This window comes from Vanellus vanellus, assembly GCF_965231255.1.
Source record: "Vanellus vanellus genome assembly, chromosome: 1".
Classification (NCBI taxonomy): domain Eukaryota; kingdom Metazoa; phylum Chordata; class Aves; order Charadriiformes; family Charadriidae; genus Vanellus; species Vanellus vanellus.
In genome coordinates this window covers 54,218,103-54,242,032 of record NC_138905.1, presented here as the reverse complement: position 1 = coordinate 54,242,032, position 23,930 = coordinate 54,218,103, and the positions used below count along the sequence as shown (strand labels likewise).

Below are 23,930 nucleotides of genomic sequence, written 5' to 3'. Positions count from 1 at the left end.
TCAGTGCTTAGAACTATAGCATCCCCATCTCTTGAAATTGTCAGTGTATTTGAAATAGTATTGTGTTTCTTCCTAAATTTTCCTGTTGCCGTTGTTGAGTATGATTTTTTTTTTCACTTAGATAATGCAGTTCTTTAAAAATGACAGTCATTGGCTGTGCGTATTTTACATAAACAGAGGTTTCCTAACAGTCAGTCTTGCATCTTCAATATGTTTTTTCCTCAGTGTATGTCATCAGTAATAAATGTTCTGCAGGTTACATGTTATTCTGTTTGTTTTTTTTTTTCTTTTTTTGGTGTGTAATATTATTCTAGTGTGAGTGGTGCTCATAGAAAGAAGGGACTGGCTAAAAAGCTCCACTTTCAGGCATTTAATTTTCAGAGGAAGTTGATTGTAATTTACAGGATATTGTTGCCAACTTCCACACTTAAATGGCAAAGGTCATATATATATTAAAAGCCCCACCTTTAAAAAAAGTGTTTTTTTTCCCTTCTGTCTTGATTTTAGAGAAAAAATTTAAGTATGAATCTGAAGGAAGATGAATATCAAATGAAAATGCTCTTGGTATTTTTAATTCAAAAATCATAATGGAATGACCTTATTTTATAGTCTGTATTATGGCTCAGACTAATTGCTGTTTTATTTGGAAGAACTTGAGGCATTTGAACTGGAACTACTAGTTTATTGTTAATTACTAATAAAAAGACCCTGACAATAATAACATCTTATAATAGTAGTATTTTAAATGCTTACCACCTTTGCTTCTTAATTTATGATATTCCTTAAAATATATTGTTGTAAGAGATAAGAAGGGAAATGTCTTTCCCCTAGCCAATGTAAGACAAAAATCATTAATGTGAAAGTATTTCTGCTCTTTTTGTTTAACAATAAACATGATGCAGATCTCTGAGGATGTAAAGCTAGAAGCATACAAGTATAAAACATATATATAATCCAGCATTTCAGACAGAAAAATCTTAGCTTTTTACATTTTAAGAGGATTTAGGAAACCTCTTCTTCTTGCAGCTAAAAAGTGATGAGTACCTTTTAGTCCTGATAAAAGTGATGGAGATGCACTTTGATTATGTGAAATGTATTGTTTATCTGTTTTCATTTCTCTTTCTGTTTTGAAGATATTACAAACTGTGAGAAGTCCAGGCCAGAGACAAGCGATTGGTATTGAGGTAAGGGTTTCTCTGTACCTAGGCAGCCTCTCTGACCATCTGTGTATGCGTTTGGGAAGTACTTGCAGAGGCTGCATCTGCTGCTGTGTTCTCAGGAAACACTTGAAATAGGTGCTTCTTAATTTACTCTCAGGCCTGCTTGTAACTTCTGGAAACTTTATCCATTTCTGGATTTACTGCAGTTTCATACTAGTAACAGAGCAGCATCTAAACCCTCAAATTCCTTATGAGCACTTTTTAAGACTTGCCTAAATTGGCCTCACTTCTGTTAGATTTTAATACAGCTCATTTCACTTCTAATAAAAGTGGTAAATCAAAACGAAGTATGTAAATGTTCAGGCATATCTTCTAGTAGCTCAGAAATGAATGAAGAGTGTATTGCTGAAATGAAATTACGGTACTGTTGCTTCACTGCTTTTGCTTTGTTTGTGGTGTACCACAGACAAAAATGCAGCAAAGTCATTTCGCTGTAAAGTAATTCACAGATGATGCCCTTATATTATTTGTTCTAACATTTCTTCCTCCCTCAAAATCTCTTGATTTTTTCTCCTTCTGTTTTTTCTGTCCTCTTGGCAAGGTTGAATTGAATGAGATTGAGTCCCGATGTGAGGAATATCCTTTAACTCGTGCCTTCTGTCGACTCATCAGCACACTAGTGGAAAGTTCTTTCCCCTCTAACTTGGGAGCAGGTCTCCGCCCACCAGGCTTTGATCCCTATCTCCAGTTCCTCAGGGATTCTGTGTTTCTCAGATTCCGCACCAGAGCTTACCGGAGAGCTGCTGAAAAAGTAATTTGCGTTTGAAAAACTTTTCGAATGTAGTTAAAATGATTTGGCACTGCTGATATGGCTTAGGTCTGTTTGAGAAGCTGTGCAAGTTTGATGCAGCAGAGGTTACCTGGAGCAGTTCATAGTGTTTTGATTCTGTAAACAGATGATTTTTTTTTCAACTCATGGGTCATCAGGATCCATGAACTACTTCTAAGGAGCCTGTATAAAGTATCCTTTAAAAAAAAAAAAGTTTATATTATTGCTGAATTTCAATTTGCTATACATGATTCTGCAATTCTACTACATGGCTAATGATTTCTGAACATCACATACCCAAATCTACAAGTCAGATTTGTCCTTTCCTCACTGTTAATTCGGAGAATATTTCTGACTTGCTGAACCAAGGAATTTGAGTTTCCTTTATGATACTTCTGGATGAAAGTGCATGCCAAACTGTATACTGGAAGCTATTAGTGATCTGTTATTAGCTGTATACCTAATAAAGACTCTTTATTGCTTGTAGTTTCAATATACTAATATGCCTATTGTATAATAGAGCCTAAAATAGGCAATAAATCTGTTTTAGTATTCCATTTTACTTCAGATAAAAAGCTTGGCCTGTCAAATGATTTGACATGATGAATTCTAAATGTTGTAGTGATAGTATTTCAGAATTAGATAATCATGCCATACTTCTGATCCAGTACATCACTGCACGGCCTGTTGTATTCTTTGTCATCCTGGTCTTGTTGCTGCAGTGTCAGTCTTATTCTGTGTATGACTTTTTCTCCATTTTGTGGTTATCTACAGTGGGAAGTAGCTGAGGTAGTTCTGGAAGTGTTTTACAAATTGCTGCGGGACTATGAACCTCAACTTGAAGATTTTGTGGACCAATATGTGGAGTTACAAGGTTAACTTGTTCATTTGTTCACTGACAAACTGAATTGTTACTTGCTTTGCTTTCTTGCCTCTGTCTTGTGATCTTGTTTAATATTGCAAGTAAGCTGATGGAAAGCTAGAGAGCTTTGAGATAGGAAGATGTTAAAAAAAAGTCCACATACTATTGAGAGCTATGTTGCTGATTCAGTAGGGGTTCACATACGCTATTTCCCACTTCCCTTTCTCTGCTAGGAGGGTGACTTCTGTCTCTCTTGCATTGATGATTTGATTAAGGAGCAGCATTTGGGACTTAAAAAACACCTTGGTTTTGAGCTTCAGCTTCTTTGGTCTATATCTAAATTAGCACTATTCATACGGATAATTTAAAGGTGTCAGTGTATTTGAAATATCTTCTAATATTAATATTATTGATATATTAATTATTCATAGCAGACAGTAGCAGTAGAATGGAAGGAGAAAGGGATTTTTTAAGCCGATGCCAAAAGAAACTGGACACTCATTCTTGCATATTAAAAAAGATTCTTCCTGCTCTTCTGCTTTTTCCACCATAGTTTACTAGGAGACTAGATAAAACAGAAACATTAGTCTTCACTTTTCCTTTTATTTTGTTTTACGAGGGTCTTTGAGTTTTAGGGTAGTAGTTTCATTTTTGCATACATTGTTGCAATAGCCATGCAAGTATCTGTACACTGTGACCATCAGCGGTTCAGTGGACCTTCTCAGCTTTGATTTCTGGAAATGCTTTTTCACTCATCCAGGTTTAGGGGGATGTAAGCATTTTTCCAGTTACTTTTTGGTCTTGTAAAACCACTTAATGTAGCTCCAATATAGTATAACATCCTAGCATGGATTTGAATCCAAGGTCAGATCTACTTAGGGAAAGTCTTAACTGGTGAAAGTTGAAATTGTGCTATTAGATATTGAAAAGTAATGGTAATTGCTATTACTACTTTTCCAAAACTTACCTAAATGGCTTATGTGTAAATAAAACCTCTGAAGACTTTGTATGCAGACTGTTTCATCTATTTAGATGTTGCTTACAACAACAGAGACAGTTATGTTCTGTAGCTCAGGCTAGCTTGAGTAATGGAAGTCTTCTGTTAGATATTAATTATTTTTTTCCCCTCCTCTCTTTTTAGGAGAAGAAATAATAGCATATAAACCACCAGGATTCAATTTGATGTATCATCTATTGAATGAGTCCCCAATGCTGGAACTGTCCCTTAGCTTGCTGGAAGAAGGGGTTAAGCAGCTTGACACTTATGCTCCGTTTCCTGGTATGTGCCTAGAATTTATTTTTCCCATGAAGCTAAAATGCATACTAAGTAGGATTTAAAGCTAACATTGCATGTCTTCAGCTTGTTGTTTCTCTTGCATATAAAAATTGTGTTTTGGGGGGAATTTTCCTCATAGTAAATAACTGACAAGTTCTTTTTTGGTGCAAGACTTGATGAATGAGGTTTATGAATGTAGTCTGTTTAACTGCTCCTTTGTTTTTCTTATGGTTCTTTGTGTACTGCAGGGAAGAAGCATTTAGAGAAAGCTGTACAGTATTGCCTTGCCGTTCTAAACTTAACCTTACAGAAGGAGAATCTTTTTATGGATCTGTTGCGGGAGAGCCACCTTTCCCTTATTGTCACACCGCTGGAGCAGCTGCTTCAAGGAATCAATCCTCGCACTAAAAAGGCAGATCATGTAGTGAATATTGCTAGGTACGTGCAAAGTACTGAGAAGGGAGGAGTTTTGGAGGCACAGAAGCGTTTGGATCCTGGTCCTTTGATTAGTTTTACCAGCTAATGCTTCTCTTTGCACAGGGCATCTCTGAATATTTTTTTTGGGGGGAGGTGTCTTCACAGGTGGTATGATCTGTGCATTGTCTAGTGCAAGTTTGGGATCTGCAGTTGTGGTTTTTCCTTCTGATTTCCTCCCCCCCCCGCTTTCTTCCTGGTTGCCTTACGTGCAGTGATTCCCCCGCATATAATTGTATAATTTTCAGTTTGCCCCAGACTTCGGTTGTCATAGAGTGGGAGAGTAAAACTTCAGTTGGCTGCTATTAGCCACTTAAATGTGTTACAGTATTGTCTGTTAGTTACTATATTAAAACTATCTGGCTAGTAATGTGAAACTGTTTCAAATGTGTAACTTCAGGATTTCCACTTCCCACTGACACCTTCTGTTACTGTTTTATTTTATAACTTTGCAGATAAACCAACATTGAATAGTAGAATTGAGTGCATGAAAAAGCAGTGATATTCTGACATGGAATGTACTAAAAAGTTGAAGTCTTCCTATATATGTGGTTTTGTCTTTCATTTATATTACTTTTTTTGACATAACAATAGTCAACAAATAGTTTAAAAAATATTTAAAAGCATATTGAAAGGCATGCTTTTATCTTGTCTGTTTTGGATACGTGCAGTAGTTGATTTTTAGCTAGTTCTGGTCTTCAGTGATGCTCATTTCTGCATGATCTGAAGGTATTTTCTCCATGTTTCTTGTATGAGCCTGTGACCAGTTGTTTTAACTTATCCTGCAGTGTTTGAGGTAGATTTTTGGATAAAAGGAATGGTAAAAAATCCAGGAGAGATTATTTTTCCTACTCAACCTACTACCCTCCTTTTGATGCAGGAGTGTTAAGTGCTTCATGTGGAGTTAAATTTTGTTTGTGGCTTTATCGTTTTCTCATGTAGTTTGATTTCTAAATGTTTTAGTTCTCAATGTTGTTTAATTTCTCATCTGTGCATTACTATCTTGAAATAGGAAAATTCTCAACAATTTCATTACAATAACTTTGTATTTTTGAAGGTACCTTTATCATGGGAACGGCAATCCTGAACTGGCTTTTGAAAGTGCCAAGATTTTGTGCTGTATTTCTTGTAATTCCAACATCCAGACAAAGCTAGTTGGTGATTTCACACACGATCAGGTAAGTGCTGGTTTCTTTGGATCTGAAAAGAGAAACTGATGGAGAAATACTGGTGCTACTTAAGGTTACTTTAAAGGGTAGGTTTCTAGATCAAGTACACTAAAACTGTATTTTGTCTTATATCTTCCTGCCTCTAAAAAGTCTTTTATTGTGGCATTGTAAAAAGCAACTATTTCATTAATTGAAAAAAAGAAAATCTTGAATGTTTGCAAGATGGAGAGGGACAATATTCTTTGAGATAGAGACTTTTTCTTGACTTTATAGTCTTCAACCTGTGAGGGTACTTTAGCATATGTAACAACAGTAGATTTTTTTTTTTTTTTTCTCTGTTCAGTGTCTAATCGCTAACCTATGCTTAGAACAGCTGCAACTCTTAACTCATGCTTATTAAGTAGGTTATATAATTTTTGTCAGGAACTTCTGTCCACTTATATGGAGGGAATTATGAAAGGTATTGTTTTCAATAATCTTAAAATCCTCTTCATTTCCATCCTTTCATTATTGAATACAGAGTATTAGCCAGAAGCTGATGGCTGGGTTTGTGGAATGTTTGGACAATGAAGATGCAGAAGAATTAATTAATCCAGATGAAGGTATGTAAAAGGCTTCTTAAAAATGGCTTACACTGTTGTCTTTTGCATAGAATGAAAATAATGCTAGAGGTGAAAAAAGTGCTTTAAGTCAGAAAACCCTTTTCTTGTGTGTTTTCTGTAGAATTGGACCTTTAAGAGAATGAAAAGCACCAATGTCTTGTTAAGATATGTCCATAGTATAATGAGCCAACTACAAACTGAGTCTGTTTTCAGAAGACAAGTATTTAACGTTGCTCTGGATGTGTTATTTAGAGCTGTATTAATAGTAATTTGAAATTTTGGTCTTGTATCCCTCTGTACTAATATAAATTGATGCCTTAGCCTTCTTGTATTTAACTTGAAGGCTCCAAGGATTATTCCATTAAGCAGATTTCTTCACTTCATTATTCACCTCATCTTTTTTTTTTTTTTTTTTTTTTTTTTTTTTAATCAAGAGCTGGAGCCTGAAAAGAAGCAGGCACGGATCCATCATGAAACAAGGATCCATATTTTGAATCTCCTTATAAGTTCTCTTGAGTGTAGTCCTCCCAGCCTCGCTCTGTATCTCTTGGGATATGAACTAAAGAAACCTGTCAGCACCACAAATCTGCAAGATCCAGGTATGAAGAGGAATAGTTGATCTGGCATTTAATCAGTTCTGTTACCAACACTGAGAATATTTATTGAAAAATTAATGGGAAGAAGCAGTTCCTCTTAACTTCAGGAGTAAGACAACAGGACTTGTTCTAATCCTCAGAAGCGAAATTAAAAGATGTGTTGATACCCAAATGCAGCATTTCAATGGCTACGGGATTTGATCCTTTGTTTAAGATGGATTTTGGAACAGACTTGAAATTAGAATTGTGGGTGAAAATTATAATTTAGAAGTTAAACATAAATTTATTTACTATTTTATGCAGTGTAGTTGTGTCCATGGTACAAAGAAATGTGATGATCCAAGAAGTACCTACATATGACAACATGGGAATCTATGGAGCAGATTGTCACTTTGAACGAGTTATACTACTTGGCTACTATCCTGTCCCTCAAACTCCTGTTTAATTATAGGGAAGAAAAGCAGTTTTGCTGTTTAATGTTGTACATAATATATACATTTATATATTCATATGCATGAGTCTGTATATGAGAATATGAACTTTAAAGCAACAGGAGTGACATTTCTAATGTTTCTTGAATTGGTGAGAAAAATAGTGTGCTAGTATGTGTCTTGTTTGCCTCCTCAGCTTCTAGCTTGTATTCAGTACAAGACAGACACTGATAAACTTGAGCAAGTTCAGCAGAGAAGATCAGGGGGCTGAAGCACTCAGCCTATGAGGAGAAGCTGAGGGAATGGGACTTCAGCCTGGAGAAGAGAAGGCTTTGGGGGGACCTAATAGCAGTCTTCAAATACTGACAAAGAGGTTAATGATAGCATAAAGCCAGCCTCTTCCGAGGTGTGTGGCAGGAAGATGAGAGACAGTGGGCATAAATTGAAATAAGAGAGGCTCCAACGGGATATAGGAGAAACTTTTTTCACCATGAAGAAGGTGAAGCAGTGGAGTAGGTTGGCCAGAGAGGTCATGCAGTTTTCATGCTTGGAAGTGTTCAAGACCCAACTGTATAAAGCCGTGAACAACCTGGTCTCACGTCATAACTGAGCAGTACTTTGGAGTTGAAACATCCTGGAGTCCCTTCCAATCTGAAGTACGAGATTCTTTCTCAACTGTTTTAAAGGATGTTTTATAAGAACGTGTTTGAAAAAACACTTGATTTTATTTATTTAGAGAAGACTATTTCTCGTTATCTTTAGATTTGTATTAGATGCTGTGGCCCAGCATTTTTCAGTCCTTCATAGTTCTAAATGAAGGGTAGATAGGGCCTGAATTTTATTTGGGGGAAAAAAGTCTTAAAGTTATTTGATGTATCAGAAAGATGAAAAAAAGATGCCAGCCTATTTTTTCCATTTGCAATTTTACAATTGCAGACTGTTTTCGATATTTTGAAATTCCATAGTTACACAGTACAGGTAACTAATCTACACCCACACAACTTTACAGCATATCATACGTTAGGTCAGTCATATGATCTTTGTCTCAAAGCCATGAGAGAGCCTTGCACACCTCTTTGAATTATCCTATTAATAATGTGAAGAAATAATGACCAGAAGCTATTTGCCTCAAGATAATAATTTCCTACTAAAGCATAAATTATACATGTCTAAAAAGACAAGATGATTTCCCCCATAAGAACTACGGTTACTGATGCCTTTACTGGTTCAGGTCATCTTCCTGGCTTGATTAAAGAATTGGATAAAGGAAGAATGCAAAAAAAAAAAAAAGAGGATTTTGACTTCAGTGTTAAAATCTCCTCCCTGTTCCCCTTGGTTGCAGGGTCAGGTGCCTTTAGGAGCATTAATCATGAAATGGCTGTAATTGTAAACTAGTCAGGAATTTAAAGCTCCTTTTTGAAATTGGCAAACGAGTACTCAAAGTTCAAGAGCAAGAATTCAAATTTTCATTTGGTTCATGGAGAATATTAAAGAATCAATTCAATCTCTTTTTCTTTTTTCTTTTTATTTTATAGAACTGAAGAGAAAGTTCTTAAATAAGTTCTTAAATAATTTATCCTCTTTCACCAGCATCTCAAAAATGTACAGGCTAACTACAAGTGTTCTCATTAGATTTTTTTCTGAAATAGAATTCCTTCTTTTATTTTAATTAACAGAGAAAAAACTTTGCCAGATATTTTTGCTGCAGCTCTGTGGAGCAGTGTAATGCAGCACAGGATATCTGAACAATTTAGTTTCCGTAATTGTTTGTACTAACCTATATTTGCTATGGAGGCAAGTAAGATCAAGAATGCTAAGAAATTATTTTTGTATTTTAAGGTGTCTTGGGTTGCCCACGGACTTGCCTTCATGCTATTTTGAACATATTGGAGAAGGGAACGGAAACAAGGAATGGGCCTACAGCAGTTCAGGAATCTCCTCATCTTGCGGAACTCTGTTACCAGGTATTCCGCGTATTTTCTGTTGGCATATACTGAAAGTAGGCTCTAAGTAAAATTAGCCACTTTCTGGTTGGTGAACACAGACGGCTGATGATTCTGATAATAGTTTCATTTTTTAAATGCATCTGTCAGGTTTTTATATACACTGAACTCTTTCTATTCTACCTTTTTCTGTGTGAAAAAGCATTATCTTTTATCAACACAGAAAATAAAGAATCTGCACTCATGTCAGAACTCAGAATTAGGATATACTTGTAAAACTAATGTTCTAAATGTTTCTGTTCTAAATATTTCTTTGAATCTGTTATGACCACATGCCAATATTTTCTTTTAAATTTTGGAACTGCAGTTTGCCAGCAAGCAAGATAATAAATAATCCCAAATAAAACAATAAAATTCTCTTCTTTATTCTGTGGTAGTGACAGAATGTATGTATGTCTGAGGGGGTGAGACGGGGAAGACAACTGAATGAGACTGTGTGCAAGGTAGCTGATGTTTGGCCTTAAATCACATGATTACACACCTGTATCATGTTGAAAATCTGTGGAATCTAGAAAGGATTTTAAACATTATTAAAAGTGAAAGACCATACTATAGAAGGAGGGGGGAAAAAAAATATTACTTTTCCTGTGCAGTTGAACTCGGAAACGGAAAAAGACTCATTTTTAACTGAGCTGAACAGGAAGGCTTATGTTGTGGACAGACAGCCGTTGGAATTATCCACATGCTAATAGTCCTTTAATGTCATAATTCAACATCTATTATAAAATGTTAAGCTTTGGAGTAAGTTTATAGAAAACTTACTGTAAATACAGGCAATAATGTTTGAGCAGTAAACCAGTGTTATGCATCTTTTGATTTGGTGGTTGTTTTGTTTTTAAAATAAATTCCATAAATGGATATCTACTGTGGTTTTTTTTTTTTTGATTGTCAGGTGATCTATCAGTTATGTGCATGCTCTGACACATCAGGTCCAACTATGAGATATCTGAGGACCAGTCAGGATTTCTTATTCACTCAGCTGCAGTATTTGCCGTTTTCTATCAGAGGTAATTTTTATGCTAAGACAAGATCGTGCATGCTTAAAATTCAGTGCATATTTAGACTCCCTAGAACTCATTGAAGAAACATAGGTAGCATTATTAAACTGAATTAATTACCGCCTCTGCTAACCTTCTAATTCTGCAAAGATGGGACTCTGCCTGTTTAGGAAGTTCAGATTATTAGCGCTGAACTTTTGTAAAAGAATGTCAGTTTTGGAATGCATCGAGTCTCCAGAAGCAAACCCTAATCTAGATTTCAATTATCATTGTAGTTTTGTCGGATTATGCCACAGAAAGAAAAATCACATTTTTGAAAAGTAAGAATGCTACAAAGAACTGAGGGAATAGAAGGCTGGTGGTTGTAATTGCCTGTATCTTCCCTTCCTTGGAACAAATAATTTTTATGTGGTGATGGCATTCATTTTTAAGTTAATAGATGTATTTTTAATGTTTCAAACCAACATTTCTCAGGTGTCTTAAATGGAATAAATGTACTTACTCACTTTATCAGATGCTTGATCACCAGTCCTTTGTTAAATGATATTAAACTTAGCATTCGAATACTTATATCCAGCATAGGTAAAGCACTTTAGGTTATTCTTATATAACTTAAGAATCTAAATTAACTGAATAAAGAATATGAGGATTCTTGGAGATTGACGTTCAAGCCTCACCAACTTTGATTAAAGTTATAATTGATTTTGGGTAAATGTCTGATTATTTTCACTGAAATTATAACTGACCCTATTTGCTCATGAAGCACTGCATTCTCCACAGTGACTATTAGTACAGGTTATATCCAGAGTTTTTGTGTATGTGTGTGCCCTTAATTGCAAGTTTGTGTACGATTTGTTTTCACAATAACCACATGTTCATTTAATGGCTTTTGTCAGATCTCTCAGTCCTTTTGTCTTATAAACAAAGGGTGAGCAGATAGTAAGTAATGACATCGTCTGAAAGCTTTCTCAAATGAAAAACATTTTCTGTGGAGTAAGTAATATTATTTATGTCCAATTTCTAATTGTTTCCTTATCCCCACCCAGAACATGAGATTTCAACACTGAACCAAATGTCTTGGCTGATGAAGACTGCAGCTATAGAAATGCGAGTGACATCGCTGAACCGCCAGCGCTCCCACACACAGAGGCTGCTGCATCTGCTGCTTGATGACATGCCTGTGAAACCATACTTGGGTAAGAGGAATTTATTGTGAGGGTAAATAAACTTGAATAAATGGAAGCATGAGAGACCTTATTTGAAATCTTTTCTCTATAACTTGTGACAGTTCGTTTGTGATATCGGGTCTGGAATTGCCAGTGGAGAGATGGGAAGAAAGATGATGGTGGTTGTGGACTCATAGTGAAAGAAATCATGGCATCTTTTTGATCACTGCTGCTTTGTCTGCATTTCATTTTTGAAACATTTTGGTGTATACACTGATATAAAAAATAAACATAGTTTATAGGGCAGGAGAGGGGAATATAACAAAAATTAAAATTCTAAAATAATTTATTTTGGGATGCTATCCAGAGTTGTTACTGTATAGAGAACATGGAGGGTCTTACTTGGTAAACAGTTTTAGACAAAGTTTTCTCAGTCTTAACTTCTGTCTGTCTGTCACACATTTTCAACCCTCTCTCACAGAAGATGGTAGCTACAGGTCTATTTGGGTTTTGATATTATAACATCACAAAAATGATATTTCATCCCAATGTGATTTAAAATGCAATGGTAAATAAAAAGGCAAGATTTCAGTGCAGAGTAGAAATGAATCAAGAGAAATAGAAATAGGTGTCAATAATACTCTTCACATGAAGAAAGTAAACAGAATAACTGGAAGATATCATAACGGGCTGCAGCAGTATAGTGTTTTCTGTCACTTTTATTAGGTCTGAACACTGTCTCTTCATCCTCGTGGAGGTCTGAGTATGGGAAACTGTGTCTGGATGCCCTACTCGTTTTACAGTGTTCATCCAGCTACATTATTCCTACTGGAGGGTGGGGTGTCTTTTTAGGCATTTCTAGTGCTGTCTAATCTATATTTGATAATTGGCTAGCTTCTGTGAGATAAGTATTGTTTTCGTTTTATTAACAGTCAAGGCTTGTTTGTAGTGGAAGACTTTCACGTGAAAGGTTTGTCAGTGTGTGCTCTCTCCGTCTTTCTCTTTCAGTGTTAATAAAGTAGGTGGTATTTTTCGCTTTGACTTTTTTTTTTTAATTTATTATATTTCATTACCTTCAGCTGATGGTGAAGGAGGGATGGAAGATGAAAGTCGATCAGTCAGTGGGTTTCTCCACTTTGACACTGCTTCCAAAGGTAAGCGTTATGGCTGTTGATTATTTCTTGGTAAAGTTTTCCTGATCCTGAATGGGGGGAGGGCTGCCTCTACAAAGAACACTTTGAAAAAGAAAATAATAGGTTTTCTAAACAGCAGCAGTACATGGGATAATTTTATTTAGTGTGGTGAAAAAATGAATTTTAGAGCCTTGATGTAGATGGTTGGAGCGAGTGGAAAATACTGGACTGAAAAGGAAGTTGGAAGAGTCTGTGTTTAAGTATTTACGGAAGGCCAGAATGGGTGGGTGGTAGTCTATAAATTTACTGCTGACAGTAAAAACAGTGAGACTGCCGCTAAGGCTGAACATACTTGTTATTTTCATGACAAAGAATAAAAAACCTCAGTAAGTAACTTCAGATTCCTTACAATGTTTCTAAGTCTCAACAAAAGACTGCATGGTTCTCATTGAAAACCAGCCTGCCTTTATTAAGGAGAAAAAATTAGAATCTTGTATTTGTAAATACTGGATTGTGTGCATACATAACAGGAGAACAATACAATCTAACACAAATTAGGAATCTAAGGCTCTAGAAAATGTTTTTAAGCCCCTTTATATAGATTGGTAGCACTTTCTGAAGATTTAGTGTTTTCTTTTGAAACTTTACACATTAAGATTTGGATTTAAAAAGGTAAGTTAGGCTCCTATTGTCAATTTTTTTTGTTTTCCCCTTGATATTTCTGAATACAGTTTGCATTGATTTACATTTCCAGTACGCAGGAAGATCTTAAGTATCCTGGATTCAATTGACTTCAGTCAGGACATTCCAGAGCCTTTACAACTGGATTTTTTTGACCGGGTTCAGATTGAGCAAGTCATTGCTAATTGTGAGCACAAGAATGCACGTGGACAAGTGGTCTGCAATGTCAAGGTGCGCACTGATCTGTGTTCTCAAGTTGCATGTGCTATTTTATATCTTGATGATGATGATAATAAAAAAATCAGTATATTAATAATACTTTGAAACTTGCTTTCATGTAAAAAGTATAGCTGTTTCAGATATGTACATAGTTTATGCAAACTATTTGGATTAGTTTATTTCTTCTTCTGCATTGCACACATTGGTTTCTCGTTTGCAGTAGACATGCATTAGTCTAAGGCACTTTCAGGAAATATTTTTTATGTTAATGTTTTTCCCATCTTAGAACACCCAAGTGATATTGCAGATATCATACCTACCTCATGTATTTCACTGGTCTCTGATACACAACTATGTACTACTATATATATGCGTACATGGTTACGTATGCAACATAGTTGTGTACTGCAGTAGTTCTTAGAGGCTTTAGGTAAGATAGGTGTCCCATTATGATGAGTACTTGACCAGTGTATGACCAGTCCTGAAAAATTTGTGATCTGAGAGATAGGACAGGGCAGGAGCAGAATGTAACGTAAAAGTGATCCTGATGGCAATAGGAATGCAGCTATTTCATATTAGGAACCAGCTATTCTGTATTGTAAAATGTATTTTAGACTTGAGAGGAAACAAATCCTTTCTTCTGTGTAAGAGGACTATAGTGGAAGTTGAAGAGGAAAGGGAGTGTGATGTGTTAGAAGATCTCATGAAAGGACAGAACAGCTTAGAACCAGAAGGAAATGAATGAGTGCAAAAATAAGTGCTGTGAGCAGGGAGAGAGACTAGACAGCTAGAAGTACTGCAGTTAGAGAAAGAAGAATGGGAGAAACCTAAAAAATGAGTAAAACTTCTTTGAATCTCAGTCCTTCAATTGCATCTGTCATTATGTAGCCATCTCCTAAATACTTTTAGAAGGAACAAATACATTTTACTTGTCATTAAAGTTTCTTTTTTAACTTTAATTTCAGTACCTTCACAGAGTTCTGGTTGCAGAAGTCAATGCCCTTCAAGGAATGGCAGCAATAGGCCAGAGACCTTTGCTTATGGAGGTAAGTATAGAATAAATAAGCTACTGTTTGTTGTTGCTCTTGGTGGATTTCACATACCGTCAAGCCATAAGCTTTACTATGAAAGTTTCAGTATTTGAGTTAGTAATTCCCGAATTAAAAAAAAGACAGTAAAATTTGGTGAGATAAACTACTTCTTAATGTACTGTTCTTTAAACAGCAGACGTGGAGTCTGTCTTCTTTTTTCTTGAACTGATAACATTACTGATAATAATTGCTGCTCCCACTCCACTGTACAGAAAGCAGTACCTAAGTGATGTCAAGATTGGCTGTTGACAAGTACAGTGTGTAGCAGCCAAGATCATCTTGCCTTTCTCTCACAGGGGGTGACAATTTATTCCTCCTTTCTAACACAGCTATAGTTTCAGTGAACTTGGAGCTTAATTATTTTCTGAGGTTCATGCCATTTTTTAAATTTAGTTGAAATTGTCTAAATGGACTTGAAAGTTTAAGGATGAAGGAGAAATGACTCAGACAAAAATGGAAAGAAAATGCACAAATAGATTTTTCATAGTTGTTTTGATTGTAAATTGTGCATTAGGAAATAATTTCCCTGGTAATTTTTTCTTATTATTGTTTTTACTATGAGTTTGAGACATTCATGAAGGAAGGTCTTGTGAAAAGTAACTCAGAAATGGATTGGCCTATCTTATTAAAATGACTAATAGCAGCATGTTTCTGATAAACTGAAGACTTTTTTTATTCCCCAAAGAATACTACTAATAGATAAAATTATCATCTTGAAATCTCTCTTTGCCTTTAACTTGTTTTAGCATATTATAACTCAGTTTCTTTGTCATGGATGTTTAGGAGATCAACACTATCCTGCAGTACGTAGTGGAGCGGAATAAGCTGTTGCAATGCCTTCATGCTAAGAGGCATGCTTTAGAGTCATGGAGACAACTGGTGGAAATTATACTCACTGCCTGCCCCCAGGATCTCATACAGGCTGAGGACAGACAACTGATTATCCGTGATCTATTGCAGGATGTGCATGACAAGGTAATGCTGTACTGGAAATCAACACTCTTGAACTTTGTTGCTGTAGCTTTTTATGTGAAAGAGAAACTACTCTTCAAGTAGCACTCTTGATTTAAATTAAAAAGAAAAAAAAAAAGAAATGTGTCTGCCTTTAGTATTCTTTTTAGTTTTCTGATTGCTACTGTGCTGAAGTTGAATGCACTGTAGACAGAGGGGATACTCTGTATTCTTGCATAGCTGCTGTTGAACTATGAACCAGGTATTGACAAATTTCAAAGATATTTCGGTATAATCCAGTAGATTTCAGATGGTGGTCTGGAAAGGGTGTGTGAAAAGGAAACAGCCCATTTTGATGAGGAGCATAAAAGAACTTTTGGAAGGTTTGAAGGCAAACAGTACTGCAGTTGCTGATTTACTGTGTTTAGATGACTCACTGCAAATCCTATTGCTGCTTCTTTTGAAAAATGAAAGAGTTGCATGAAGCTTCAGAGTAGAAAAAGTTAAGATTTTACAATTTGAAGGCTTTTTTGAGTTTGATTGTCTTAACATATTTAAATTCTAGGTGATTTACTGCTGAATTAGTGTAGTAATTTTTGAGTTGAAGTAGGCAGCTACTACTGACCCAGCCATTCTGAAAGACAAAATTTAGTGAAGGGTCCTTGCATTGTTTAGGCTGCTGGGGCAACCTTTTTTTTTTTTTTTTTGCTTTATTGTGAGAGTTATGCTGTTTGTAGTTCTGATTAGACAAGTTGTTTTGAGAAATATATGAAAATGTTATATTTTGTCAAGCAGAGGGTAACCTTTTGGATTTTTGTTGTTGTTTTTACCATTATTTTTTCTGTAGGAGCTACCTAAAAACTATAGTTTAGTGGAGTACTGTTTTTGTTTTTATGTGAACAAAATTAAAAAAATGGGAAACAAAGGAGGCCTTTGCAAGTCAAAGGAATTTTTTTTCTTTCCTAAAATCATTACTGAGCAGATATTTCAGACTCTAATTTTCTGTAATACTCAATTTTTAGTGAAGATTTTGTTAATTTGAGAAAACAATTATTGTTATTTTCTTCTGCAAATAATTGATCTTTTGTATTATACAACTGTATTGCTTAAAAGGAAAGCTCCTTGAGTGTCAGTGAAAAAGATACCAGATTTACCTTTTAAATGAGAAAGTGAACTAAAATAGTAAATGCTAACTTCTCATTAGCAATTCTCCACATTGTCTTAAAAGCTCCTTTGATACTCACTTCTTTGATGTTCACCCCTCTGAGTTTTCTAAATTGTGTCTTCACATTTTTAATTGAAATAGTTTTCTTATGTAGCTGCAAAGCCAAGAGAGTGTCAGTTGTTCTTTCCCTAGCTTAGGTTTAGATATTTTACTAATAAAGCAACTCAAATGTCAGTACATTCCTTCCCTTTTCCCCATCCAAATTTAATTATCATCCTGCCTGTGATTTATGTAAATTAAAAAATGAAGGCTAATGGTCTTCTCAATTAAAATGTGTTTAACTCATCTTTCTGAACAAGTTTTTGACACTACTGATTTTGATTTGTTTTAAATAGAGCCATGTTAATTAAATCCTTACCCATACATAAATAAAATAGCTGTGAGAGGCTAAATTAATTGCTTTAATAGCTCATGAAATCAGACACTTTTCTACTTTTTTTTTTTTTTTTCTTTTTCTTCTTCTGTATTAAGATCCTAGATGATGATGCAGCTCAGGAGTTGATGCCAGTGGTGGCAGGGGCTGTGTTCACGCTGACTGCCCACCTCAGCCAGTCTGTGAAAACTGAGCAGAAACAGCCACTTGCACTCCCTATGGCGGGACAGTCTCAATATGTCTTGATGCTGGATGGTTCTTTTACCTCATCACTTGGCTCTGAGAGCATATCTATGGGTTTTGCTTCCATTGGTGACTCCTCTCTCCACATCATCTTAAAAAAGCTGCTGGATTTCATTTTGAAAACAGGTGTGTTGACCTTTGCAGTTCATGTGTGGGAATTCCAAACACCAAAAGTAGAAAGATGGACTGACCTGCTTCCTGTTACTGCAGTGAGGATTTTTATTACAGTCAATTAGGTGGATCTTACATGATTAATATAGAACTAAGTGATGTTACCAACAAGAAAAAAATGAATAAAGGCATATTATTTTTTTAATTTGAACAACAAGCAGAATAGCGATGTGTAAATATTGCTACTTTTTTGGAGCAGCATAAACTTGCTGAAATACTCTTTTATGTGGTCAGTAGAACTCTGACTTAAGAAATCTATTTGTTTTATTTATTTCTGCTAGCATCGCCATAGGAAAGTTAAATTAAGCACCAGTTGAAGATGGCGCTATGGAATTTACATCATAGAATCACAGAATGGTTAGAGTTGGAGGGGACCTTTAAAGATCACCTAGTTCCAACCCCCCTGCCATGGGCAGGGACACCTCCCACTAGACCAGGTTGCTCAGAGCCTCATCCAACCTGGCCTTGAACACCTCCAGGGATGGTGCCTCCATAACTACTCTGGGCAACCTGTTCCAGTGTCTCACCACCCTCAGAGTAAAGAATTTCTTCCCAATTACCTAATCTAAATCTACCCTCTTTCAGTTTAAAACCATTACCCTTTGTCCTATCAGTATACTCCCTGATAGAGAGTCCTTCCTCATCTTTCCTGTAGGCCCCCTTTAGATACTGAAAGGCTGCTATAAGGTCTCCCTGGAGCCTTCTCCAGGCTGAACAACCCCAACTCTCTCAGCCTGTCCTCATAAGAGAGCAGCTCTTATTAACAACTATTTGGTTCTAATTATGAATGTTTCTTGTGAACAGGTGGTGGCTTCCAGAGAGTGAGAACACACCTTTATGGATCATTGCTTTATTATTTGCAGATTGCCCAGAGACCAGATGAACCAGACACTTTAGAAGCAGGTATGGTCCAATTGTATTATGGAAAGGAGAAAAAATAAATTGTTATTTAACCCTGAACAGTACAGTTTCTGCATGCTGAGTTGCCTTCTGGAAATAGATAGATTATGTAGATAGAGACCATCTTACTCCAAGAGCCTCTGAAATTAGTTGCTTATGCTAAATGATGCAAATCTTCCTCTATTCTGACCTATCTAGAAAATATGTATTCAAAATGTGTAAAATGTATTGTTCTGAATGAGGGTATTAAATTTCTGACATCCAGCCCTACAGAAGATATTTCATTTGTGTCCATTTAAACCTATGCATCATAGCTACAAAATTGTCAAAGGACTGGAGATTACTTGGATCTACTTGAGAACATACAGCTGTGGAAATGTATTGCCTCCACATCTGTATGTACCCTTATACCACAGTGATCCAATTAAAAAAAAACAAAAACAAAAAAACAACAAAGAAAAACCACAAAAAAAGCGCCAAAAAACAAACCAAAAAAAACCCCAAAAGCAACCCAAAGATTGTTTAATATTCTTTCTGTTCCTTTAGCTGAAAAGCCCTTGGGGGGAAAACAAACAAACAAACCGCTAACCCCCCAAAAAATAAGCCAGCCAGAGTTGCTGCTTAACCGAGAGCTTATGGCAAATATCACATTCTCTCTGTTAATGGCTTAAATACTTGATTTTTCAGTGTTTCTAACCATTATTTCATCTTGCAGCTTGAGCAAGGATTGAAAAACAAACCAGGGGCTAGTGCCTGTGCATGCAGACTCTTACTGATATTACTTGATCAGCATTTTGAGCAACAGTAGTAAAAATACCTTTGGATTTGTTATGACCCCGTCCTAGTTTCTTGCTGGCTTTGGATTCAGCCCTTTCCCACTTAAGTCACCTTCTTTATGTACCTTCAAAACTGAGTGTTTTGGTCCCAGTGAAAGTTCTTAGGTCTAATAGTCTGCTTAAAATTATTCGAAGGTGTTCAATACATGTAACGTAGAATATACGTTTGCAAGGATGGTGTATTTATACAGGCACATTTTTTTTTTTTTTGTGCCGGATGGCCTGTGTGTGATATTCAGGAAATAATGGATTTGTAGGAAAACATTTGCACTTCAGTCAGAAACCCTGTCCATTGTTTGGGGCATTTCTGTTGCAAGATAGAGAATTCCCTGAGGGATGTAGCCTCACCTATACTGTAGCTAAGTTAATGCTAAACTGCCCATATTTGCATTTTTCATTTTTTACTTGCTTTTTACAGCTAAAAAAACTATGTGGGAACGTCTGACAGCTCCTGAAGATGTGTTTAGTAAATTGCAACGGGAAAACATGGCAATTATTGAGAGTTATGGGGCGGCTCTCATGGAGGTGGTCTGTCGTGATGCTTGTGATGGTCATGAGATAGGCCGGGTAAATAAATCTATTCCTTTGCAATCGCTGTTCAGTTTGTTTTAAAGAACATTTTACTACTGTGCAGAAAGGGGAAATTTTGTGAGGTAGAACTAGAACAATTTTTGTAGATACTTAATCTCTTTCACATTTCTGTCCTCCCACTCATCCTTCAAGCTGTTGAAAGTAGGGGCAATATGTGCATTTTAATTTTTTTTTCCTCAAAAAAGCTATGTGGCTTGTTCTTTAAAAATAAGGGTATCGAGCACTGCTCCAAAAGATTGTAGGTATGAACTGCTGTGGCATTTATTTGTTACTATTTTTAAATCATGGACGTGCCAGTTTATTTTCCCACTTTGGGAAGGTTTGGTGACTTCAGGAAGAAGTATTTTCTGATACTAACTTCAGCGGACAGGAATCTAGTTAGAATGCAAAGTAGTTTTAAATAGCAATAGTGCTTGTAGCAATACTTCATTACAATTTTTTGCCATAGTTGTTGTTCAGCAGTATCTGTAATATTTTGTTACAGAATAATAGAGAAAAGGTAATTTGCTCATACTATACTAAAATGTCACGAAATCCTAAAATATTTTCCACATGAAGGACTGTGATTGTAGTGCAGAAATGCATTCTGCTTTTAAGAAGCCATTAGAAGGGACTACTTAGCATTTCGTATTTCTAGGTATTTGTTAGAAATCTCATTGATCTCATAGATTTAATTCTGGTTTGATTTTGTTTTGTTTTTTCTTCCTCCATCCCAGATGCTGGCATTGGCTTTGCTTGATCGTATTGTTTCAGTAGACAAGCAGCAGCAGTGGCTGTTGTATCTCTCCAATAGTGGCTACCTGAAGGTGCTTGTGGATAGCCTGGCAGATGATGATCTGACTCTTCAGAGCTTGCTCACACCTCAGCCCCCTTTACTGAAAGCGCTGTACACCTATGAGTCCAAAATGGTAATAGTACTTCAGAAATGATTTTGAGACACGGTGCTTTTTTTTTTTTTTTAATAAAAGTTGTTTGTCCGTGCTTCACATTGATTGTACTTGAGATATTTTACTAAAATAATAGTATTTGAAATGATGTTAAATTCAAGAGAGAAAATAGTCATAATAAGTCTCATTGTGCGTCTCCAGTACTTATCCTTCTCTACTCTTCCCTAGGCATTCCTCACTAGAGTAGCTAAAAGTCAGCAAGGGGCATTAGAGCTGTTGCGGTCTGGAGTGATTGTGAGGCTGGCACAGTGTCAAGTGTATGATATGCGACCCGAAACAGACCATCAGGGGTAAGTGTTGGTTCCCTAGCTGATTTTGGAACTGTAGTATAGTCTTGGAAGCATGTGATGTCTTTTTATAGCCACAGGTCTTTTGAGTAAGTATTTGTGGGTGTATTTGTGTGCGTGTGTGTGTTTCTTTAACTTATCAGTTTGGTTTAAAACTACATTTTATTGAGAGAAAAATTCCAAATAAGTGGGTGTGAAGTTGTACTTGCATGTCCAGTTACTTAGACTATGTAAAATCTTATTTGTTTGATAACTTAGATAGGAATTGTATTATTATTATTATTATTATTATTATTATATCATTTAGACTGTAATGTTTGAAAAACACCCTATGTGGTAAATTTACTTCCGGGGCTTTGCAGTTGGTGAACAAGTGCAGGGTTCATCCTCCCCCATAAAGCACTAATGGGTAATGAAGTAAATGTTATTTCTGAAATATTTTATGATTTGTTTAAAAAAAAAAAATCAAATATTTTAAAATTTCACAGCTATATATTGCTTGACAGGCTTCTTGATGTGTTGTCATGTTCTTAGTCATTGTGGGGTGACCAAGAGAAGATCTCGGAGAAGGAAATTGCATATTTAGGGGAGACCGCCTTGGCTGACTTCAAACCTCGGTCCTTGCTTTAAATTTACAGTTCTTAGTGACACACTGGGGGTTCAAACACTTCAGGAAAAATTTAAGACTTAGACAAGTACTCTATTTAAAAGTGCCAATAAGAGGTATAAGATTGTATGAAACCTACAGGGCTTTTGTAGAGGACTGTATTTATCAGTTGCTTTAGATTTAAGCACACCTCTTAAAATATGTAAGAATATTTAATCTTATATATAAGTAAAGAAAACAGATGTAATATTTCTTCATCAAAGTCATCTGATTTAATGTAGTACAGTACAAAGAAGTAATTTTCTCTCATTAGAGAAAATGTCTGGCAGCAGCTTTCTGGGTAAATTGCCGCAGCTGTGTATCATAAATTTGTTGCTTTTCCAATATAAACTCAGTTCAAGTACAGACCTATTATTGAAATACAGATGTTCTCAGGTTCTTGAAGGTGATTGTACGCTGAGGCTCTGCCTTGCTAGTGGGCTTCACTTTTCTTGCACTGTTTATCTCTTTTTTTTTTTTTTTTTTTTCTTTTTTTTCTTTTTAAACCTCTTAAGAATGTATGGAATGAGAGATCCCCCAGTCTTCATTCCTGCTCCAGTGGAACGTTACCGCCAGATTCTTCTTCCAGCTCTTCAACTGTGCCAAGTGATCCTCACATCCACCATGGCACAACACCTGCAAGCAGCAGGACAGGTAAGTTCCAAAAGATGCTAGAGTATCCCTACTACTGCTCATTCAAAGAAATTATGTGTCTTTTTCCTCTGAAAGTAAGCTTTTTTTTTTTTTTTTTTTTTTTTTTAAAATCCCATCCTCACTGGCATGGGAGATCACTTCAAAATTCTCAAAAAGTAAAAGCATTGCTATCTCTCTGCTTACTGCTAAATTTTGAGTTGTTCATATTTCCCCTTTTCTTCTTGTGGTACAGGTTTTGCAGTTTCTGATTTCCCATTCAGATACTATCCAGGCAATCCTGAGGTGTCAAGATGTTAGTGTTGGATCTCTCCAGGAGCTGGCCTCCCTGACAGGAATAATCAGCAAGGCAGCTTTGCCTGGTAGGAACTGAAGTTTTGAAGTCTCTTAGCCCCATCTGCATGAATCTTAGGCTTTTGTTTTTTATAAAGAAATAAAAAGACATACAAGGGAATATCTACTACAATACAGAATTTTCTTTACATGTAGAGCTCTGGGGAAAATAAAGAAATGTTAAATAATGGTTCTTGGAGTAAGTACGGTGGATGTGCAGTGGACATAGTACCCTTATCAAATATGCATTTGACTTCTCATTTTCTTTTCATTATGCTACCTGACAGTAAGTATTTTCTGTCTTTGAGATGACTTGCCAATAGTAGTGTTCAAAGTGCATGTGGTAACTTCAAAAAGAATTTTCATTCAGCAAATTCTATGACTGGGACATGAAGACAGAAAATTGTTTGCATACCTGTATCTGTTAATGTCTTCGCCATTTTTATTTATTTAAAAAAGAAAGCTTTGAGGGAGAAGCACTGTGGATTAGCATACTGACATTTCTCATGGCTGACTAATCTTCACAGAGGACTAATAATTATTGGGATGGATATAGTGATTTCTTCTGCGTGCTAGACGACTTGCTTACTGTTTCAGAATAACTTCTCTGTTTTGGTTTAACGGCTTGCTTTGTTTGGGGGAGATGTCTGACTACAGTAAAAAGAAGTGCAGAGCTGTAGGTTGAGCCCAAATGTTTCTTTGCTTACAGGATACTGAGCTTTGCACAACAGCTGCAATTTTCATGCCAACCTCCCTTCCTCCCCCTGCTTTTTAATTACTGAGCAGAACAGTAAGCTCTCATGCATCTCCTAGTAGCTGCATTAATATCTGAATGTTTTCCTTAAACAATGTGCAAAATACAAATTGTATGTTAGGCTGAAATTTTTCTGATCAATGCTTGTATTTAAATGTATATAGTGCATAAATCTGTTTTCTTTTGGAGAAAAAAAACTAAATGGTTAATTTAGTGGCTATATCTTATCAGGATTGCTAAGTGAGCTTGACTTTGATGTTAATGAGGGGTCGAAGATGGAGCTACAAGGACATATAGGCCGATTTCAGGTAATAAAGTTGTGTATTTAACAC

General features: G+C 36.0%; 1 protein-coding gene across 2 annotated transcripts in view; it reads left to right on the top strand.

Annotated features, from left to right (window-relative positions):
• Window positions 1–23,930, top strand: part of NUP205 (nucleoporin 205) — a gene marked incomplete at its 5' end in the record, with an annotated part of 50,624 nt that overhangs the window by 19,196 nt on the left and 7,498 nt on the right. For both annotated transcript variants that reach the window (XM_082495644.1, XM_082495643.1), the window contains 23 exons: window positions 1,134–1,184; window positions 1,762–1,971; window positions 2,764–2,863; window positions 3,993–4,130; window positions 4,376–4,565; window positions 5,659–5,779; window positions 6,291–6,372; window positions 6,807–6,971; window positions 9,239–9,363; window positions 10,295–10,409; window positions 11,447–11,596; window positions 12,646–12,720; window positions 13,454–13,611; window positions 14,565–14,645; window positions 15,474–15,665; window positions 17,338–17,608; window positions 18,458–18,556; window positions 19,808–19,956; window positions 20,697–20,888; window positions 21,096–21,217; window positions 22,376–22,514; window positions 22,747–22,873; window positions 23,830–23,906. In XM_082495644.1, coding sequence (XP_082351770.1) covers window positions 1,134–1,184; window positions 1,762–1,971; window positions 2,764–2,863; window positions 3,993–4,130; window positions 4,376–4,565; window positions 5,659–5,779; window positions 6,291–6,372; window positions 6,807–6,971; window positions 9,239–9,363; window positions 10,295–10,409; window positions 11,447–11,596; window positions 12,646–12,720; window positions 13,454–13,611; window positions 14,565–14,645; window positions 15,474–15,665; window positions 17,338–17,608; window positions 18,458–18,556; window positions 19,808–19,956; window positions 20,697–20,888; window positions 21,096–21,217; window positions 22,376–22,514; window positions 22,747–22,873; window positions 23,830–23,906 — 3,129 coding nt within the window. The remainder of the gene's footprint in view (window positions 1–1,133; window positions 1,185–1,761; window positions 1,972–2,763; window positions 2,864–3,992; window positions 4,131–4,375; window positions 4,566–5,658; window positions 5,780–6,290; window positions 6,373–6,806; window positions 6,972–9,238; window positions 9,364–10,294; window positions 10,410–11,446; window positions 11,597–12,645; window positions 12,721–13,453; window positions 13,612–14,564; window positions 14,646–15,473; window positions 15,666–17,337; window positions 17,609–18,457; window positions 18,557–19,807; window positions 19,957–20,696; window positions 20,889–21,095; window positions 21,218–22,375; window positions 22,515–22,746; window positions 22,874–23,829; window positions 23,907–23,930) is intronic.